Source organism: Diadema antillarum, unplaced genomic scaffold (assembly GCF_040938485.1).
Source record: "Diadema antillarum isolate AM-2024a unplaced genomic scaffold, OU_Dant_1.0 seq00000672_RagTag, whole genome shotgun sequence".
In the NCBI taxonomy this organism is placed as follows: domain Eukaryota; kingdom Metazoa; phylum Echinodermata; class Echinoidea; order Diadematoida; family Diadematidae; genus Diadema; species Diadema antillarum.
In genome coordinates this window covers 319098-341334 of record NW_027271579.1, presented here as the reverse complement: position 1 = coordinate 341334, position 22237 = coordinate 319098, and the positions used below count along the sequence as shown (strand labels likewise).

Below are 22237 nucleotides of genomic sequence, written 5' to 3'. Positions count from 1 at the left end.
ACTAACGATAGTCCTGGGTCAGAGAAAGTCCGGGGTTAAGAAACACAAGTGTAAAAAGCCCTTAAGTTGATTTTGACTCTTTGGAAAAACTGGGGTTAATAGGGAAAAGACACAACCACCACAAAATACCTCTACTTACTGGTTTCTTGCACATGCAGATAATTGTGACCTACTAACACAGCTGTCTGCACTTTTTCTTGCAAAATTTCAAGTGACTTTATATCTGACGATTCATTTGACAGGGCATATTGTTACAGAATTTGCATAAGAGGAGTTTTTAGGGGCAAGTGGAACAATTTGTGAGCCACTTTCGTAGAGTGAGATTGAATGCAATTAATCAATTCACTGTCTTTGCAAACATAACACCACAAAATCAATGGTCAACAGTACACAACATGTCAGCAAAATGCAGACACTATATAGTGTTATCAGGGCACAAAATGCAAACAGTCACAAGTATGATATCCAGGCATCAAAACAGTCTTTGGACTACCTTCCAGCTGTAAAGAGTGTCCCATTGGCGGCCCCAAAGGTGGAGCTTGCTACAGCAGCCGGCATGATCCATGCCATTGCACCTAGTGTTCTCTCACTAAATGTCTGATATGACATTTATTTTTGATGTCATGATACAGTGACAGGAGAGAAGTATCCATCAAAATTGTTGGAGGCCATGGATTCACATAATTATCACCACGTGCAATGTTTATTTGTATCTCCCATTGAGTTCATATGTGTATTGGTGGAGCTCCTGGAAATCGGAACTTTACCAAACTCCACTACATTCGTTTCATCTTTGTGCACTCATGTTATAAGACATTCACATCTTCTTGATACATTTACTCCACGATAATTTCATATGTATAACATTCACTACATCAGGTTGAGTCAAGAAACTTCTTTCATATAAGTAACAAAGAAACACGCAGCTAGTGAGAGAAATTTGATTAACACAAATCCCATTATTTGGGGACATTTTGTGATCTGGCTCCAGGTAATGTCAAGCCCAGGGTAACATCATGCAAACGGGTCCTGTTATTAGGCACAAGGCACATTAAAGGTCCTGTTTACCTTTGGGAACAGCTATTTTAAAAAAAGTCTAGAAGCATTTTTACTATAACTATTGTTCACAATTTGTATATTTAACAATACTTAACATCAATTTTCTAGATTCAAATTTCTACAGTGGTCGTTTCTATCCCTAACTCGCATTTAGAACTATTTCAAAACACTGATACTGGGTTTTTGATTCATCTTCAAATGGTAGATTATGCCTTTAATACACCGAGTGCTGAGGGAATTTTGTTGCAGATATTGTAATTTCCTGATTGTCCAATATGCTACTCTGAATCTCACAGCATAACCTATCATGGAGAAAGATTAGGTGGGACTGTTGATATTTGCCATATCCCTAGAAACTCAGAAAGCAATTTAATAAAATTTGCCAGTTGTTAAAGAATTTAGAGATTAGGCATTCAGCAATAATGCAGTGAAACATATCAAACTACATATGATGACAGAGGGCTGGACAGAAAGAGAATGTGTCTATATTCTACCTTACAAACCACTATCAGTGAATAGTATATATCATAATAAAAGGACACAACACCAAATTATATACATTTTTGTCTCTGGGAGTTGATGAGTGAAGTAAACAAAGTGGGTGTGAATTAAACATAAGGTGGCCAGCATGTAACCATGGACAGGGGTTACCAATGCTACTTTCTCTTATCCCAACTCTGTTCAATAGAGATTGTTGATCAATAAGCATTCATATTTTTGTGTATGTTCATATTATATGTTCATATTATATGCTATGAGTATTTTGTGCTATTATAGGATTTTGTCAAGAACTGCTTTTCAGATGATCACAAAGACGGTTGTCAAAGATGACAAAATCAACCACGGGGAAAAAATTATCATCATTCACTACATCAATCTCATCTGTAAGATACTACAAGATAGTATAAAGGAGTAGCCGTAGCCAGCTATACGGTTTAGAGTACAATTACAGATTTTGCAGATGATGGACAGGCCCTACTGTCAACAAAGAGTCACAACAATGATGAAGTTCCTTTACTTATATTTCATCTTGCCACAAATGCAATCTCCTTACACCTTCAGTCAACTGAAAAACTTGTTTGATTTTTCCCGCAATTAAATTCTGGTGAATGATATGCTATGAATGTGCCGAAGAATGCTTTAATGTGTAAGAGAGGCAACCATGTCTTACCACTGCAACAGCTCCAGACTGAAGAAGTTCTTCTGGTGACATGACAGTGAAGTAAGAGATGTTTACCATCAAATACAGAATGGTTACCATGGGGATACCAATGATAATAGCCAGTGGAAGATTTCTGGGTAAAAATGTTAAGGAGAGGAGAAACAGATTATATTCATCAGTAGGAGTAATCATATCACATATAACATCCAAGCCACTAGATGCATGGCAGTTCGCCGTTAGGTTGAATGACTCAGCTTAATCATCACTTGAACAGAAACCATAAAAACTACTATGAAAAGACAGAAAATCTCAAAAGTTGGTCAGGAAGTCAACATTCATGAAGAAAAAAAAAATCTTGTTAGATTTGTTTAATGGCATGGCAGTGTTATTCTGTGACCTTGGATGGAATTGAATATTACTGAAGTACACTTCTCTATTTATAATGATCTGAAACACCAAGCCTTCAAAAATGTGATCTTTCATCCTAGCTTAATTACCTCCTTGTTCAATTATAGGAACATGCACATGAATGTCACGAACCATGCACAATAAACACATGAAAGGTATTTAAGGATTAAAGCATGCTCACACTGGCTTTCTCATTCAAAAAAGAAAAAGAAAAAAAGATGTGCATATCTTGATCCACATAACATACTTCTTTGATAAACAAGGCAGTTTCCCTCAGTTAATATACTTATTCGGGTATCTGAATAAATCAGATATATACAGTGTATCTATTTATTTGAATGACTGGCACCTTCAGCTCAGACAGATATCCTTTATACACTTGAAGAACAAATTTGGTTTATATTTTCTTATAAAATAATACACCGGTGTATAAATTGGTAAGCTCCAAAAGGAATCTACATAGGAAAATATGAGAGATAAATCATCATTCATGCAAATTAGCTAATTTCCTTTACAAAAGCAACTTGCAAACATTGATGCATTTGTAAACTCAATTATTCATTAAAATATATATGATATACAAAAAAAGAAAGAAAATATCCTGTTCATACTTTAATTTTTATTTCAACAAATATGAGCGAGAGCCAGATATCTCTTCGAGATGATGTTAAAGGCATACATTAACAAATTTTGGAAAGTGTATGATGCACATCCACATAATTATAATCATGACATCTTTAACTATCAGGTGTAATGAGCATATTTCTTTAAAGTATTCACTATCAATGATTTGCAATGATGGCCACAATCTTATGATACCATCATCTTTACCTTCACACAGCAATATAACCCTTCAAAAATATTGTCATCTATATCTTCACTACATTGACAGATTGGATGGAAACTGCAGCAGTTAATACTTCACAAAACTACCTGATATATGCACAGTTTATACACACTTCCCCTTTGAGCTATGTTGTAACTTGGTCCCATACATAGGATCTATTGTGAATGCAAAGGCCAGCTGATCTAGTAAAATTTCAATTTTCAAGCTGCAGAGAACACTTTCCAATGAACAATTCTCTTCATACCTGTATGGATTCACAAGTTCTTCTGTGACATAGTTTAGCTGATTCCTGCAGGGAACAAATTGAGAGAAGAAGTACAATGTTGAACCCGCATGATACCAATGATTTCCATCTACTATATGAAACATTTTGTTGCCCTATATTGAACTGATATGAAATATGCTGGTTCTCATGTAAAGTCATTAACCTGCTGAAGATTAGTTCTGGGTATCTCAGGCAGGTATCTATAAAAAATGCATGCTAAAGCATTATCACTCTGTCCTCAATGACTTAATGTAGCATTTTTGAACACAACCTTAAACAAAAATGAGGGAAGAGGTATACTTTGAGGAGTCTTGTGAAAATTAGTACCAAATATACTTGGGCAAGGATAGTGCAAGTTACAGCAAAATTAGCTTGTCTTGAGTTAAGAGTACTCCTGGAAGTGTCTGTCATAATATGTTACATGGCAAACTATATTCGAAGATACTTTTCAACGAAGAGATATTTGGTTTTAGGAATAGCCAAATTAATGTCGTTTACATAACTGCATAACTAAGTCTACTATGGAATACACTTGGTCAGAATATTCATAAGATGAAGTAAAGGCGTACGAAGATGTATATGCTTACCAGCCATCATAAGCCCAGAGCCCCTGGTAAAAGGCTATCCCATAGGCTGCTACATTGGTTGCAGAGCCTTGGAAGGAAACACGTGGGTCTAAGTACTGAGTGTTACCTGCAAGCCAAAAGAGTGGGACGTCAGGATACGCATAGTATGTAACATTTCTAGTTTATTTCAACGAGCATTTTATTCTTCATCAAGGACACAAGTTCCATGGCAGAATGTATAACTGTGGTCATTTTCATTTCAGACCACATTATCCAGACATGCTGGGGTCTGATGTAAACATTACTGGAGTTGTCTGATATAGCTGGAGACTGGGTAAATAGTCCATGGCGAAGGGAAAACATAGAATAAAATGGAACTTGTTGGTCTTGAGCTCTGTTGGTATAAAGTGGCATACTGTATAAAGGCGACTGCTGTTACAATGAAGTCCCAAGGACCAGCAATTTTCTTTCTCTATATCAAAATTTTGTTAAAGCTGAACAGCAAAGTATACAAAGATATGTAGATAATAATGTGGGGCCTGAATTTTTACTTTGTTGTATCGATTATTTCTTTATAACCTTGTTCATTATAACGGGAGTGCACTATATCAAGATGAATCATCATATGATTAAAATCACTATATTAAACCTATAAATTTGATTTTTTTTTCCTTTTATAGTTCTCAAAATTCAAAGAGAGGTTGGTCAGCTGGAAATCTGCACAAATGTCTTGGAAGTGAGGTACATTATGTCATCAAACATTATATTCAAATTCTTTGTGTATCTCTTTAATTGTTGTACTTTCATCCTCCACTCAGAGAAAGTTGTGTGGTAATTTTCATCTTTATCAACCAAACTATGCACTTGGCATGATTTTTCTTCTTTACCAAATCCAAAAGGCACATTATACATATATATATATATATATATATATATATATATATATATATATGTGTGTGTGTGTGTGTGTGTGTGTGTGTGTGTGTGTGTGTGTGTGTGTTTGTGTGGCATAAAACATAGCATCTTGAGCATAATTTTGTTAAAGACCCACGATTCCTGACTTATAGTTACTGCACTAGCTGTAATAAGTTCCAAAAACCACACAGGGAACTGTCAAAGGGAGCAATATCAACCCGTTCCATACTTAATTCTGAAATGCCCAAAGACTTAATACACAGGCCACCAGGTTGATGGTAGATAACAATCATAGAGATGTATAATAATATACTAGAGCGCGGACTGCGTGTGGCGCGTACGCAGTGCTCGTGTGCCGAGATGAAGAGGCCGCGCGCCATCTTTGTCCGGGCAAAAACAAACATCGCGTCCGGGCAGCGCAGTAGTGGTGGACACGTGAACACGTATACAACAAGCGTTCAAACACGTATTGGCTTTCAGCAAGAAGATGAGGGGGTCGGAGATGAGAGAAGGAAACAACTCAAAAATTTAAGTTGCTAGCAATCTCTTATTATGAGTGGTAAGGAAAATGAAAATCAAACAAAATTTTACTTTATTCCCAACGAGGTAATACTTTCAAGCCGACCAACACGACCATGGTCCATGCAATAGTGAATACAAAGGGTTCTCTTGGTCTCTAGACAGCCGGATGCCCCTTGTGATACAGTATACTGCGTCATTTTTTTTTTTATTTTTTTTTTTTGCAATTATATTTTTTCTGTATGAGGGGACTGCATTCGTATCTGTGTATACGAGTGTTTCATTGTATTTCATTTTTTTTTATAAGTACGTGTAGGCATATTGGTTCCATGACATATTATGTTCATACAATTCAATTCAGTTCAATTCAATTCAATTCAATTTATTTGTTCCAAGCTCGAAATGCTAATGTTGAAGCTTACATAAACCCTAACCCAAATCATAACACCTAACCCTAATCCTAATCCTCACCCTGCCTTGAACCAAACGCCCAATCAGACCCATGATGCTAAATTCTATAATCAGAAAGATATCAATGCCGGAGCATAATATGTCCTGTCACCAGGCATATATTACGTATTCTGAGCTTTTCTCACACTATCACCATCGTGAACTATAGCAAAGGGTGGAGGAACGATTTTCTTTTTTTCTTTTTTTTTTTCTTTTTTTTTTGGGGGGGGGGGGGGGCTCAAGGGCCAAATAGGGCACTTAGAAGGGGAGTTTTTTTATTTTGGAAATGGGGCAAATGCCCCCCCCCCCCCCCCCCCCGTTCCGCCGACCCGGTGGTGCATATAGTTATGTAGTGTAGTAGCTATCTACAACAGTATATAGTAGCAATAGATCGAGAATAGCTGAGGGAGGGCGGAGTGCCCCTGACGAAGAATTTTGCAAGACCTTTTCTTTTCTTTTTCTTTTTTTTTTGTCTTGAATCAATCTGTTTAACACACACTATAAATGTAATTTTAGTTACTTGTGAAAGGAAACTCCGCTCCCCTTCTTTTCTCCTGTTTCTACATCCAAAAGCAGCGCATGAACCAGGCATTTTGCAACATAGATCTATGCTACTTTAAGTAGAATTTGCGAATTTAAGAACATTTTCGATTTCCAAACTCCGATGGAGACCTTGGCATAGATGCTAGCCTACTGCCGTTGCATCCCGTCGTCGATCTCCCTGCATGCTCCGCTAGCGCTACACGTTATCGGTACGGTCGCTAGTCGAAATTTGCCCGGACCAAAATGGCGAACGCCTCCTTCTATCGGTCACAGGGATTTTACGGAGTCCGCCCTCTAGTGTTCTTAGTATATATCTCTATGATAACAATCTACTTTTTACAACATGCCTGAAACAAATGTCCTTTGAATAGGGTCAAGCAAATAGAATTAGTGTAAAGAAGACCAATGTTCCCTGAGATTCTTGTGCAACTATGACCTAGGTTATCCTACCAAACTTATCCTTTCCCTCAAATGAAATTTGTGATATATTCAAGATCAACTTCTAAATGAGAAAGAGTTCCATGCTAAAAACAACATTCAGACATCTTGAGTCTTCCTCATATCTTAAGTGTTCATGTTGATGAAAAAAGGTAGAAGTAAGGATTAATACTCAGAAAAGTTAATTCTACAGCAGTCCCAGGTATGCAGAATTAAGGTTGAATCAAAGGCAAAAGCACAGGAGCCAGACTATCAGTAATTCAAATGTGTAAAACCCAATGCACTGTCCACTCTTTTACAGGACACAAAGGTCCAAAAGGTCCTGCAAGAGGTGTAACAGATGTTGACTGAGAGTAAATAAATGAAGACCTGATATCTCGCATTCCACATCTCATCTTATTCAAATAATGACAAGGAGGTCAAATTACGTTCAAAATTCTTTCCTGTGACATTTCAGTACAGGATAGTCATTTACACTTGAACTCACAAAGATTGCATAATACACTCAGGATTACTAACAAAAACTCCAATAAAACACACAACCCATTACCAAATGTGAAGCACAAAATCCAAGAACTTCAGATATGGCAATTGATCAAGAATGCCCTCATACTGCAGCAGTTTAATATAGCCAAGAATTTATAGGTTTACTCTGTCATCCCTGAATGGAATTATGTTATATACAGTAGAAAATGATATATCTGAGATAAGGAATATTCTGGACTACATGTTAATAACATGTACTTGTTTTATTATACATTTTATACATCTCCTGGAGATATATAAAATGTATAATAAAACAAGTACATGTTATTAACATGGCCTATTCACAAATGAGATCTATTTAAGCATGGGTTGACCACGCCTATCATTGTTAAAGTAAATAAGAAAAACTCATAAAATTATAATCATTGAGAATAACAGCTGGAATTGATTCAATTCAATTCAATTTTGCAAACAAAAGAAAGCATTGTAAACATATAACTGAAAAGCTCACCAATAGCCTGATAAGACTGGAAAAATTCCAGTTACATTACAGTATGGAAACAATTACCTAACACCATGCCGTCATGTGAATCAATACCAATGCATGTTGTGAACCAAGTTGGCAGGTTTGTTTGCACTTTGCTTTCATAACATGTAAAATCTACCATGATGTCTTGTCCGAGATCCTTAGTGTGTGTGCACTTGTGTGTGTGTCTGTCTGTATGGTTGTCTGTCTGTGATGTTTAAATCTAAGTTGGCCTAAGCATGAAAAAGCTGTTATGCACAAAGTGTACCTATTTCTAGTTTACTGCAGTTGTACCTACCTTTTCCAAGTTCTATGAATCCAACGACGATAATGATTGCCAAGGCCAGAAGTTTGGCTGCAGTGAAGACATTCTGCACATTTGTTGCCCACTTCACACTGGCACAGTTGATAAACACTATGAGTACTGCACATCAGATATGAGGGATGAAATCAGATAAGAGATTTTTTTTTAAAGTGCCAAGAGTAAAGGATCTTGGACCCATTCATATAAAGCTAACAAGAATACCTTTGTACTCAAGGCCTACTACAGGTTGATAGCAATTATCCCTGTTTATTGTTATACATGTACATTGGATAAATTGAATAGATCTGAAGAAGTTCACAAGCAATACAAGATAATCTGTGATGGGAACCAGAGAGACTGTAGATACTGAACCTGGTCCAAAAGACTGAACTCTCTATGCATCAAAACATACATACCATGTGTCTCTCTGTGAGTGTAAAGTTGTTTAAAATGATCGGTGACACAGTTTGAGAGTAACAATTCATTTTCTGACTGGTTAACACATATTTAAAATAAACTGACTGCTATCTTTATCTACTAGTATCTGATTCCAAAGATGAAAGGCTTAAATGTCAGAAATCAGAGGCTTCATTTGTTTTCACACTGAATAATATCCATCTCAACTCTAACTCTACTGTTTTTGAATCCTTATGAGAAATTTGACAAGCACCATTGATACTCGATTACGATCCTTTTTTGTAACTGTTTTATAGGGCAATAGCCTTAAATGAATTTTTATTCAAAATCAAGAGAAAAGATTCACCATTATGTTTCTTTTGTAATAAATTGCCTGCAACTTTTTTACATTTGTTTATTTTATGCCCCCATATATTACCTTTATGGCAAAAGATAATAAATATTATAAATCACAAGGAAAAGAAAAATTATATCTTTTCTAATTTTGAGAAAATGTTTGGTCTCTATGGAGACTCTTAAATATCATATATTTTTTTATCTGTAAAGTATTTCATATATGTCTGTAAATTCCAGAATAAAACCCCTACTTTGGTATCTTTCCAGGCTTACTTAAATAATAATAAAGAAATAAAATATAGAATTTCTAAAAAGAAAGGCAAACTTGGAATTCATTTTCAAAAATGGAGGTTTGACATTTAATTTGAACTGTATACTTTTTCTACTAGGTATTTTTGTCATATTTGTTATGTGATATTTTAAGTATCCACTTTGTTTTGCTGCACTTTTTTATTATGTGATTCTGTAATTCGATTGATTTTTTTTTTATTCTTTGCTGTAAATGGCATTTGCTTTTTACCAATAAATACTGAATGAAAAAAAAAAACTCTACTGATTTTGAGTGTTTTCTGCACAAGGGTAAATATCAAAATGCAAACACACACAAAACACACACACACATGCATAAATATCAAAACTTGCACATCATCACAAATCAAGAAATGTCTTCAGCTGATGTTGGTAATGAAAAAGATTGATATTTTGACATGATGTAAAGACTGATGCGCTTGTACATGGATGAGCGTATAAAAAGAAAACATCTCAACATAAATTTTGTCTACTTAGAATGTCTTTTTTTATGACAGAAAGGATATGATATCCGTGTAAAATAAAATAGAAATGATAATGATTGCTTATGGCACTTAGGGAAATTATCAAATATATAAATTTTATTTGCGACTCTCGCTTGTTTGTGCACTTTAAAGATATGCATTTGTTAATTGCTATCACTTTTAAATCATCAGGTCCACTATAATGACTATAGCAAAGCATCAACTACATCTACGTACAGACAGTAGGTATATAGACTCGCTATGTCATCACATATGCTATACACAGTGGTGACTATACCAGGTGTCTGTGCTACCATATGAAATTATATTCCCCCATATTACATAGTTTGCATGAAGTAATGCATTGTCATTGAGCTTCAGCCTGGCAGAGACTGCTTAAATGCTTCTGAGGAGTCAATAGGAAGCTTTTATATGAAAAAAAAAAGAAGTTGTGATATACATTTATAAGCAGTATTCTTTAAAGCAGCAGGCATTTTACATGCACATCATATGCATATTAAATATGATAATTTTCCAGAAAATGTTTTATTTCACGAAATCTCTATATGAATATAGAAAAATGAATGAGCTTCTTCCAATTTGAATATTCACTAACAGTAATAAGCCAGACTTTTCATATCCATTGTGGCACATAAATCAACCAAATAATTCAGGAGAATTGATGAATATATAACAAGCACATCAAGGTAAAAGATTGAATGAAATACATACAATAAAAAAGTGACCAAAAAAAAACCCCTTATTCTCCCTAACCTCTAGCTCCCTCTACATCTTCCCTCTCCCTGCTTCAATCTATTACAAACTCTTATCTCATTATGTATTCCCTCCCCATCCTCAATTCCTATGGTTTCCTGCTCACATCAAAACCTGAAATACTAACAAAAACAACAAAAAGCTAATCAATGAATATATGGACATACTTAAAGATTACAATTCCTGACATTCTAACTATCTTTACTCTTCAAAAACCTTTAAAAAAATCACAATCTCAATTGTTAATAGTGCATTAATTTTTTTTTTTGGCCTAAAATAATTAATCCTATATCAAGTGTTCAGGGTTGCCAACATATCCCCATTTTGAAATGCAGCAGATAGAGTTTTTTTAAATCATCTTTATTGCATTAGAAATATCAATACTCTCAGTAAATCTATTTTTAAAACAAACAAACAATCGTTTCAACACATAAACTTTAATTTAATTTGATTGAACTTATATCAAATATGTCAATAGATTATTAGATATGATTGTGTTTATACATACTCCCTATACATTCCAACACTCTCTACATTTTCCACTGTTGCAGAATTTCCAAAGAAAATTGTGCAATATTCTACTTCACTTTAGAAATTAAGCATAATTCAATGCCACAAATGATACTACAGTATATCTTACCCCAATGACCTATAGAATCCTTATCAACTCTAGTTCTTGTTGCCATGTAACAAACACCTTAGCCAACTTAAATGTTGAGCTTTAATAAATAATCTATCATGAGTCATACTCATTGCCCTATTCTTAAAATCTTGAAAAATATCATTCCTTTTCCTTTACATTCCTTTTCACGTTCTTCAACAGCATCGATAATCACACAATAGTTTGAACTAAAATCAAAATAATACCTGCAATGATATAATGTAGACAAGCCAATAATTACTTTCCTTTTATCTTGAAAATGAAGCATTTTGTGCAAAACATACCTTCATCTGTTACTTATTCTCTGAGATTACATTCATTGCTTTGTTTTGTTTTGCTTTGCTTGTTTTTTGTTTTTGTTTTTTATTCTTATAAATTCTATAGCAAGTATTTATATAGCTTTGTGTCTTACTTGGTCTGTTTGCAGTCTTCTTTATCAGTTCACTCACATATTGCCAGGATAGCTGTAAGTTTTACAAGCACGTTGGGAGCTCCACATTCGACATCAAAGAATGGCTGAGTAGTGTATAGACCAAAGCTGAAAGCAATGGCCGAAACCTGAACTGGCTTGAGAATGATGGTGGATACATATGAAAACAAAAAGCCACAGACAGGGTGGAGGCCCTCTTTGAGGTAGACATACTCCGCGCCGGACTTTGGGATCATAGTGCCCAGTTCCGCATAGCACAGGCATCCTGCCATGTTTGCATGGTGCATGATGGGAAGGAGGGGTAAAGAGAGGATGATGGCGATGGTATCAAATATGCAAACATCATTGCACAGCAGGGAATTTACTCTTACCTTCAGCAGTCATATGAGATCTTGTACAGGAATGGGATTGGACAGAGTATAACATGTGATTAGTATACACAATATGCATGACCATGTCCAGCAGCATGACAGATTTTTTTTTTGTTTTTGATCTAGGAACACTTCAATCTGCCTCAGTTAGTACATGAGATTTCATTTGGTATTTGAAGTTAATTGTTAATCAGATAGAAATGAGACTTGCATCTGTGATGAGCCTAAATGAAGAAGGAAAAAATGTAACATACCCAACATCGTGAGGACACACACACAGTACCCAAAGTGCCAGTAAATTTTATCTCAATCATTCATCAATGCAAAAAGAGTTGCTATGAACCACATTACAGGTTTGAATAGTATTGTGAAAATGACACAAACTCCATAACAAGCATAAAGAGAAGACTTCAAGACTACTATCACAGTAGCATTAGGGCTCTGCTTCAAAAAGCAACACAGTAAAGTAATATACAGAGGGAGAAAAAAAAAGAGGGAACTGCTCCTAATGCAGCCATGATGCGTCAATGGGCAATTCCGCAGTTAGGTGGACATGACATGGATAAAAGAAATGTGCCTCTTTATCTTACTCTTTAATCTAGGTATCAACTAATGTCATGGATGTTCACCAATCATTAAGGTCTTTCAAATTCAGTAGATTTTATCTTTTGTATTGATTGATTTCGCGAGATCTAAAACCATCATTTGAAATGTACATGTGGGACTGGGGATGCTGAAATTCACTTAAATGCAAATTACAGTGGGTTCCTTTGAAATTTTTTCCTCAAAGTTTTGCTAAAGGGTAAAAGATAAATACATTTAAATACTCCAGAAGTCATGTGACATTTTGTCAATTACAAAAGGGTGAAATGACCTGCGGAATTACTCCGGACAAATGTAACGTTACTAACCGTAACGTTACTAACCGTGCTTTTGGGGGTCTAGCTAAGAAATTACTGGTCGCACTGCTAAAAAACATTGTGTGAACATTTGTCATGATGCAATAATTGAAATAAATGCAACACTTTGTTTGAAGTAACTTGAATTTTTGCACACTTTTCGTTACAAGACATTGATTTTTTTGTCATGTCCTTTTTTCGTAACGTTACTAACCAGCCCTTTAAGTTGCCATAGCAATGCTATTATTTCTTGGATTGTATTCATTCTTTTCTGTTTCATAAACCTGGGAATGATGAACATGTTTTTGACATAATTTTGGCTTGAAATGAATAAATGGTAATTTAGTAGTAAAAACAAATATCTAAATTTGTTCAAATGTAACGTTACTAACCGCGGAATTGCCCCAATGCATGATTTTCATGAAAGCTTCAATCAAATGTATTGGCCTTATGAATGTGACATGAAATTGTCAAATGCAACTTGTACAAGAAGTGTGAACTTACTGACACAAACTGCACCAACTAATTTAATGGTTGCCTGCGGGGGTCCACACTCTCCATCAAAGAAAGGGACCACCACGTACTCAGCAAAGCTGAGACTAATGATGGCTACAGAAGAGGGTCGGACGAGCAAAGTGGAGACCCAGGCGAACAGAAACGCAAAGGGAGAACCAAATGTGTCCAGAAGGTAGGAGTACTCACCCCCAGACTTGGGGATGAGCGTGCCTAGCTCTGCATAGCACAAGGCACCTGCCATTGAAAATAATTCCTTCATGATTACAAGACTGTTTATATTCATGTAATGAGTCGGTCCTAAAACAAAAACTAGTTGTATTGCTCCCTACAGATGTGTAAAACATAATCAAGACAAGGCAATCGCCAAATTGTGTCTCGCCCATTCGCGTACAAGGAATTAATATCTTTTATAACTCCCAGAAGTTAATTGACCTGCTTATGACCTTTGACCTTGTGGTGACCTTCAACACCCTAAGGGACATTTACCATCCAAGTTTGGTCACAAACGGACAAAGGGATCAAAAGTACTAGTAATGAGCCATAATCGAAATGCGCCATAAAAACTTAACATTGGGCCCTAAAAATTTGTTGACCCCTTTCTGTGACCTTTGACCTTGTGATGACCTTTAACTGCCCAAGGGACATCTACCGTCCAAGTTTGGTCACAAACAGACATAGGGATCAAAAGTTATGAGCCACAATCAAAACGCGCCCTAAAAACATAACATTGAGCCTGAAAAGTTTGCTGACCCCTGTCTGTGACCTTTGACTTCCAACGGCACCATAACATGAAGGTACCCCTAGTGCATCTATGACCCAAGTTAGGTTGTAATCCAAGCAACTTATGTGAAGTTATTTCTCAAAAGAGAGTCTTGCAGGTAAACTTTAACATAGAAAAGAGAGTCTTGCACATACTCTTTAATATATGACCTTTGACATCATCACATGACCTCTGACAACACCATAACATGAAGATACCCCTAGAGCTTCTGTCACCCAAGTGTGGCTGCCATTGCTGTAACAGTTGCCAAGTTATGCATCATAAGAGAGTCTTGCAGGTAAACTTTAACATTTGTGACGGACGATGGACGACGGACAGACGGACGCCATTTGGATCCCCCCCCCCCCCCCGTGTCACAGGTCCCACCCAAAGAGAGACAAGCACTCGTATATGGTTTTGCAGTTTAACCCATTGGGGACTCGTCTCCAAGGGGTTAAGGTATTAATTTAAGTTTACATGGACATCTCTCCCAACAAATAATATATGTGATGCCTTCTTGCCATTCTTCTCATTCACTTAGGACTTAGAGCATATTAGAGCATATTAATAGTGATTGCAAAAAAAAAAGAACACAGAGATCCATATTTGCCATAATTCAAGTACTCAGAAAATCTCACCTACTAGTGATTCAGTAAATCAAAAGTCTGGGGGCACTCATTTGACTAGCAGAATTAAAGGTGCATATTGCATTACTTCTGGGTTTTGATAAAACACTAGTGCAAGTGAAAATACATCAAATAACAAAATCAGACAATCAACTGGGTGGTGTCAACAGAACACAAACAAGATTTGCAAATATTCTACTTCACAGCAAATGTGATATTCATGATCAACCAATAGTATTCAGGACACAAAAAAAAGGTAATAGGGTGTTTAGATTTAATACTGAAAAATGAATTATGTCTCGTTTTCATTTCAACTTTTCATTACACTGGTGCATGTAGAATTGAATCCTTCTAAGACATATTAGTGACCTTCACATACAAACATAGGTAGTCATGTAAGCTCATTTGCATAAAGGAGTGAATATCACTTATTTCATATAAGCACGGATCTAAACATAACATAAAGAAAGCACAGTGAAATTCTGAAGAAAAAAAATACTCTAGTTTGCAAGAAATTTAGTCAGTAAGGAATTTCATTTTAAAATTATGAGGCTAAAGTTCATTTCTAAAAACAAAAGAATTGAAATGATAACAAAACTCCTTTTTTGGGGGGGGGAGGTGGGAGGGCAATAATGTCAGGTTTCATCATCTCTTTATAATGAAATAAAAAGGATAAGGTCACTGTCATAGTTGAGACCATTCATCAACTTTTGCAGGTATACTGTACATCATTTGACATGAATTTTCATTTCCAATCTTCATGAAAGTCACTCCATCACTTTATCCAATTCTACGTAATTCTGTTCAAATTTTCAATGAGCCTTCTTTACTCTGCTGCTTATCAGTATCACTGTTTTACTGCTTGTCTTTCCAAATAATTTTGTTCTCCCTGGAGTGCACTCTCTTTAAAACCCAAAGTGAAAGTCTGGGAAGCAATCAGAGGAAAATATCATATGTAGGCCTGTGGAACCTCACTTTTATTTCTGTTGAGTGAAAGGAGAAATGTGTATCATAAAGTGAACTTACATAGAGTATAGTCCAAATAAGTACAGCAAAACCGCATGGGTTTGTATCTTTTTGTCGAGCCATATTGCTTATATTTCATCAATTTCTTGTCTTTCAATGAATGAATGACTTCAACAGTGCTCTGAGTCAATAAAAGATCAAACCAGTTGAAAATGTTTGTCCACTAATTCACAGCAAAACTTGTCTATCATATAACTTTGCTTTATAGATTTTCCATACATTTTGGTAATACACACAATCTCAATAGTCATAGGCTTTGGCATCATCAAACTAACTGTACCACAAATTCAGACAAGTCTGCAGAACTACTGTTTCACTACCAAGACTACATCTGGGTCATTTAATGACCCATTAAACTTTACAGCCTATTTTTTTCTTCTAGTTACCACTGAATCAGCCATAGATACAAGGTTTCTCTTATCATCTTCGCTTACTGTAAGACTTCAAAGATCTGGTACCTCACTGTAACTAGCTCCTTTTTTCTGGGTTTCGCAAATATGAACTGTTCTGCAAGTATTAGCATGCAGCAGAAAAAAAAAAACTATGAGATCAAATCCCTTCATGCACAACAACTTACAAACAATAAAAGAAAAATAAGAAAGGAAGAGGGGAAAGACCTGGGGTGGGCAAACAAAGATCCGCCCACTGTCAATACACCTTTATGAGTATTGGAGAATCTTTGTTTATTTGAATTGTCCTGCCTTTGATACAAATATATATTGTCCTGCATGGTTAAGGATGTAAAGAGTGAAGAAGAGAATCTGAGAAAAGAACGGCTATTAAAGAACATCAAAGTCAGTTCTATATATCCAGTAAGGAATTTATCCCTGAAGAATTCACATTGACTTCTACTGTAATTTGATTGCTTCATATATAGCATATATATATAGGCATATCAATTTAGACTATAACATATCGACTGAATGTTGCACCACTGCAAATCAATGATATATACATAATGCAGTTAGTACGGTCTGCTATATCGAAATATTGGATCCCGTGAGATTTTCATGCCAAAATTGATTTTTTTTAGCTAACTTTGTCAATTTTGGGGTGCTGAATCCAAAAAACTTTGGTTCCATTTTTTTCGACCACGTCTTCAGCCGCCATTTTGAATTTCAAAATGGCCACCATAGCAAACTGTATTTTGACCCAGTTCTCATAATGTGAGCATCAATGAAGGTTCAAATTTGATGCAAAAAGCATGTTTATGATGTCAGAAATTCTGATACACCATTTCCTGATATTGTACAGTGTTTTGATACAATTTGAGGGCTGCCATCTTGAAATTTAAAATGGCCGCCATAACTAACTGTGTTTTTACCTGTATCTCAGGTTGTAAGCATTATGGAAAGTATAAATTTGAGGCAAAAAGCATGCTTATGATGTGACAAGTGACATGTGACATGATGTGACATGCTAATATATACATTTCTGTTTTAAATGATGGATCATTTTGGTTAGCAGCCATCTTGAAATTCAAAATGGCTACCATAGCATATGTAATTGGGCCTATATCTGGAGTCGTATGCAGTGTGTACGGTTCTAACTAGGGGCAAAGAGCATGCGTATGCTATCAGACTTTCTGAAACATCTTTTTCTGTCCATTTTGATATTATACTAGTAGGTGGCCATCTTGACATTCAAAATGGCCACCATACCAGAATGCATATTTTGACCAATATTTCACGTTGTAAACAATACAGAAAGTTCAAATTCCGGGCATAAACCGGGCTCATGATGTTGAACATTCAGATGCACTTTGATCCCCTCCGTAAAATTGCAGATCATTTTTTAGGCTGCCATTTTATCATTCAAAATGGCTGCTTTTCAGCTAATATCTATGGTTACAAGCAACTTTTAGGCATATCAGTGTTTATTGAGGTGTACATTGTACATTCTTTTACAAACATACACGCACATAATCATACATTCTGTAAAAATGGATTATTTGCATTGGCTGCCACTCTTGAAATTCAAGATGTGGATTTCGACCCATATTTGGTGCTGTAAGATCTTTACCCTGCAAACTCAAGCATGCTGGAGCACTTTCATGTAGGACCTACAAATATGTGGAAGTCAATCACTTCAATAAATAGTATTATCATTGCATAGACGGGACTGTTTCCTGTAGGTATACACTGCCACATTGAAATGCAAAATGGCTGCCATGGGAAACAATCCTTCAAGAGCATTGCATTTGGGCAAAACTTGTGAATGGGAAATCATGTGATTCTGGTGTCAAAGCAAATGACTTTCAAAAGTGCCTAAATAACTGTGTCTGAGTGACTAAATGCTCCCATTTAGACGATTTGGTTGTGGAGTTTAAATAAACAATATTAGCCGTGTGGGTATACTCGAAAATTTATCGGAAATTTACTTAATTAATGTCTTCTAGGCTCGTTCCCTGCATGCGTTTTTGAAGTCACAGCACTTGTATAGGGCTGTACACAGTGGAGCATTGGTTCTAAATTCTTCCAGAAACAATGACTTTTGCATTTCTTGCCATATGAACATGATAATGAATTCTGTGGCTACCATTGGTGTAGGGAGCTCAAAGCATTTAATTGCACAGTTTATGTATATCCGCTTGAAATAACGACAATGTACCATATTATATTCCCCTGAAGTAGAGGCACAAATTAGGTTGTGAAGGTTTACAAGGTTTGTTCTCTGGATGTGTTGTATCAAGATTCTACGAGAGCAAATTGTCCAGGTTGAAGTCATCTACGCCCAACTTATGGAAGGCATGGACTGTCTCATTGCACATTCTGCATGATTCAAGGCTTAGAGAATCCTTGATCCATCTGCTCTTTGAGACATCCTCAAATTCTCAACTTCAGCCTTTGCCATGAAAGGCATGACCAAGCAGACCTTTGTTTTTCGCAACAATTTGCAGAACATAATCTCTCAACAGTGTCAATTGTACTTTGTCATCTTCTTTTCCAGTGATGGAGCAGACAACGTGCGATGCAGTTGCAAAAGTAAAGTAAAGATCCATTAGGAGAATGAAAATGTCAGTGTCTATATGTAATAATCATCAATATCTCTGAAATTCTCTGTTGCTCTTGAAGTAGCATCTAATACATGCAATGGAATGAGGATATCAGCTTCCTCGTTGTGACAGGTGACAGCTCCCATGGCATCTTTGATGAACCCTTTGTTTCTTTTTTTCCCTGTTCTGTGTCAGATGGAAGAGAAGGCCATAATATTGTGAGATGAAGAGTGATTGTGGAATTACTTAGAACAGTAGAACTTATATAACTTCCGATAATTGTATCGTCCAGTAATGACTGGATAATGACAAGTCTATCAGATTGTTGTACTGGTAGAAGCGTTATAAGAAGGTTGTGGCCCTCTTAAGCTTACGACTTTTGATTCAATCTTACACAGTATATTTCAATTGCAAGAGCTGAATGTCTGGCCTTTCTCATATTATCCCAGACAGATCTTTTCTCATATTATCCCAGACAGGTTTTTTTTTTCATGGTTTAAATTCTTTCAGATACAAATTCTTAGTACAGAACATGAAAACTTTCTTTTTCATCCCTTTCTAGAATATCCTCCTTGAACGTTTCCGATATCTGATTGCCAAGCACCATATATATTCATAAGTTTCAATGCAGTGGCAATTTTTGAGATTGCCCTCGTGTGATGGTGTTCTAAATTGTTGCGGAATTCTGATGCATCCAAAGTGCCAAAGAACCGAGCTATACAGATTGCTCCTTTGTAGTTTTAGAATCATTGGCGGTACATCAGTAAGCATCTTGGAAGTCTTGATGATTAAGGATGACCCACACAAGGGCAGTCAGGTAAAATCTACTCATTGGCATTCCTTATTCATTTCGTGTTATTCCAGAAATACATCCAGCAATTATGAGCTCCCTGATGAGTTGTTTCATCTTGTGGTCAACAAACACGCCTGTGAATGGGATGCCTGGTAGGGTGACTATGGCATTTTTTGCCATTGCGAGACTTTTCCTTGTTTGTCTTTATTCTCACGAGGCAGTATCAAGTTTTTGAACCTCACCTTTAATCGCATCAATGCTTGCTTTTATAATGACTGGGATTAAAAATAACTATTAACGAGGTTCCATGACAACAAATAATGTCTTGCCTGAGAGTTAAAACAAATCACGTGTACGCCAACCACATACCCGCTTGGCTATTATGGGATGTGGGATGTAACGCTTACACGCTTGCCCACACTTATGGGAAGTGGTATGGGACCCTTCCCCTCCCTCCCCCCCCCCCCCCCTTACGCAGTCTTTGCCCCTCAGGATGGCTTGATGACGTCATTGGAACCTCGTCCTTACAGTCTGAATTTATGGCGGCAATTTTGAATTAAGAGATGGCTGTCGTTCTGCGTGACCTGAAAATGAATTCGGTCTAACTAGGACAATTTTGGCAAATTCATCTATGGCTCTTACCACAGTATTACATTTATATGTTTTTCTTTGGTCACCATCTTGAATTTCAAGATGGTGGCCTATCTAAAGAGCTACAATAGGAAACAGCTGTACTGGAACGTTAGATACCACAAGCATGTGCATTACTGAAAATTTGATGCTCCTACAATAATTGCAACGTGAGATATGCGTAAAAACGCTACGGCAGCCATTTTGAATTTCAAGATGGCAGCCTAGTAATTGTATCAAAACAATCCACAATATCAGAAAATGATGTATCAGAGTGTCTGACATCACAACGATGCATTTTGCACCAAATATGAAGCTTCTACAATGCTCATTGTATGAGATATGGTTCAAAATACTGTTTGCTATGGTGGCCATTTTGAAATTCAAGATGGCAGCCTACAAATGGTATCAAAAAATCCACAATATCAGAAAAAGATATACCAGAGTGTCTGACATCACAACCATGCATTTTGCACCAAATTTGAAGCTTCTACAATGCTCACTTAATGAGATATGGATAAAAATACAGTTTGCTATGGCGGCCATTTTGAAATTCAAAATGGCGGCTGAAGACGTGGTCAGAAAAAATGGAACCAAAGTTTTTTGGATTCAGCACCCCCAAATTGACAAAGTTAGCCAAAAAAAATCAATTTTGGCACAAAAATCTCACGGGATTACATAGTAGCCTCTACTAAGTGTATTACACAGTCTTTTCTTTATGCCACCTATTTTCACAGGAAGACCAAACACTCTCACCTATCGTAGAGAGAACTCCACAAAGCATCCAGATAACGAGACTCATCCCAACACTCTCTGTCTGCCGTAGGACTCCTTTGGGGGAGACGAAAATGCCTGAACCTATCATGGTTCCAACAATGAGGGCGATGCCACTCACAAGACTCACTTGTCTTTTCATGTTAACCTGTTGGAAATGCGACCAAGAAAAACTCTGGTCAGCAAATGTATTGTGAATGCATGACTTACTCTTTGCCTTCTTTCACTTCGAATTCAGATTCTGAAGTCAATTTGAAAAGAATTCATTTCAGAGAATGTTTTAAACTGCATCATATAAGTAAGAAAGATAGTGGCATTCAGAATGGAGCAAACATGATCAAACATCAAGAAATGAACACATTGCCTCAATCCACTTCCCTCCCTCATGGATGTCATTTTGCAATAATCCCTTTTTCTGTCAGTACAAGACATCAAAAATTATGCTTGCAATAACAACAAAAATAAAAATAAAGGCAATGATAATTCATTAATATGATCACAGCCATCATCTTTACCATCATTATCATAATTATAAATTCATACTAAATCATACTAGGTCCAAGTATTTCCTATGCACATCAAACAAACAAACTGATAATAAAGTTTTCTTCACATCACCAACACTGCAACTTCATATTCATTCTCAACATCTACCTTTCCATTTTGATCATCTGTTTGATGGACATCACCATTTCCTGTGCCATCTTTGCTCTCCATCATCTTCTCCTCCTTTGGAGGCAACCTCTCTCTCGTCTCCATGACAATGAGATGCTGTGTTATTTGACTAGGAGACAAACTTAGAGGAACAAAAGCCAAAGGTTGGTTTTAAGATAATGATTAAAGCTCACACATGCAACAAACATTTGCAATAATTGTCATATATCACTTAACCCATTTTAGTTGAGTTTGGCATTTCACAGCCAAGTTTTAACAGTTATTTGCACTAATAACCGATGTATGCTTGCCCC

At 36.3% G+C, this 22237-nt stretch overlaps 1 protein-coding gene across 1 annotated transcript in view; it reads right to left on the bottom strand.

Moving 5' to 3' along the window:
* LOC139736873 (b(0,+)-type amino acid transporter 1-like) overlaps positions 1–22028 on the bottom strand; it is a 36511-nt gene extending 14483 nt beyond the window's left edge. Inside the window, exons 1-7 of the mRNA XM_071647535.1 lie at positions 21924–22028; positions 21252–21417; positions 13654–13899; positions 8483–8608; positions 4329–4434; positions 3721–3765; positions 2231–2354 (exon numbers count right to left, since the gene is read on the bottom strand). Coding sequence (XP_071503636.1) covers positions 2231–2354; positions 3721–3765; positions 4329–4434; positions 8483–8608; positions 13654–13899; positions 21252–21417; positions 21924–22028 — 918 coding nt within the window. The remainder of the gene's footprint in view (positions 1–2230; positions 2355–3720; positions 3766–4328; positions 4435–8482; positions 8609–13653; positions 13900–21251; positions 21418–21923) is intronic.
* Positions 22029–22237: the final 209 nt, after the last annotated feature.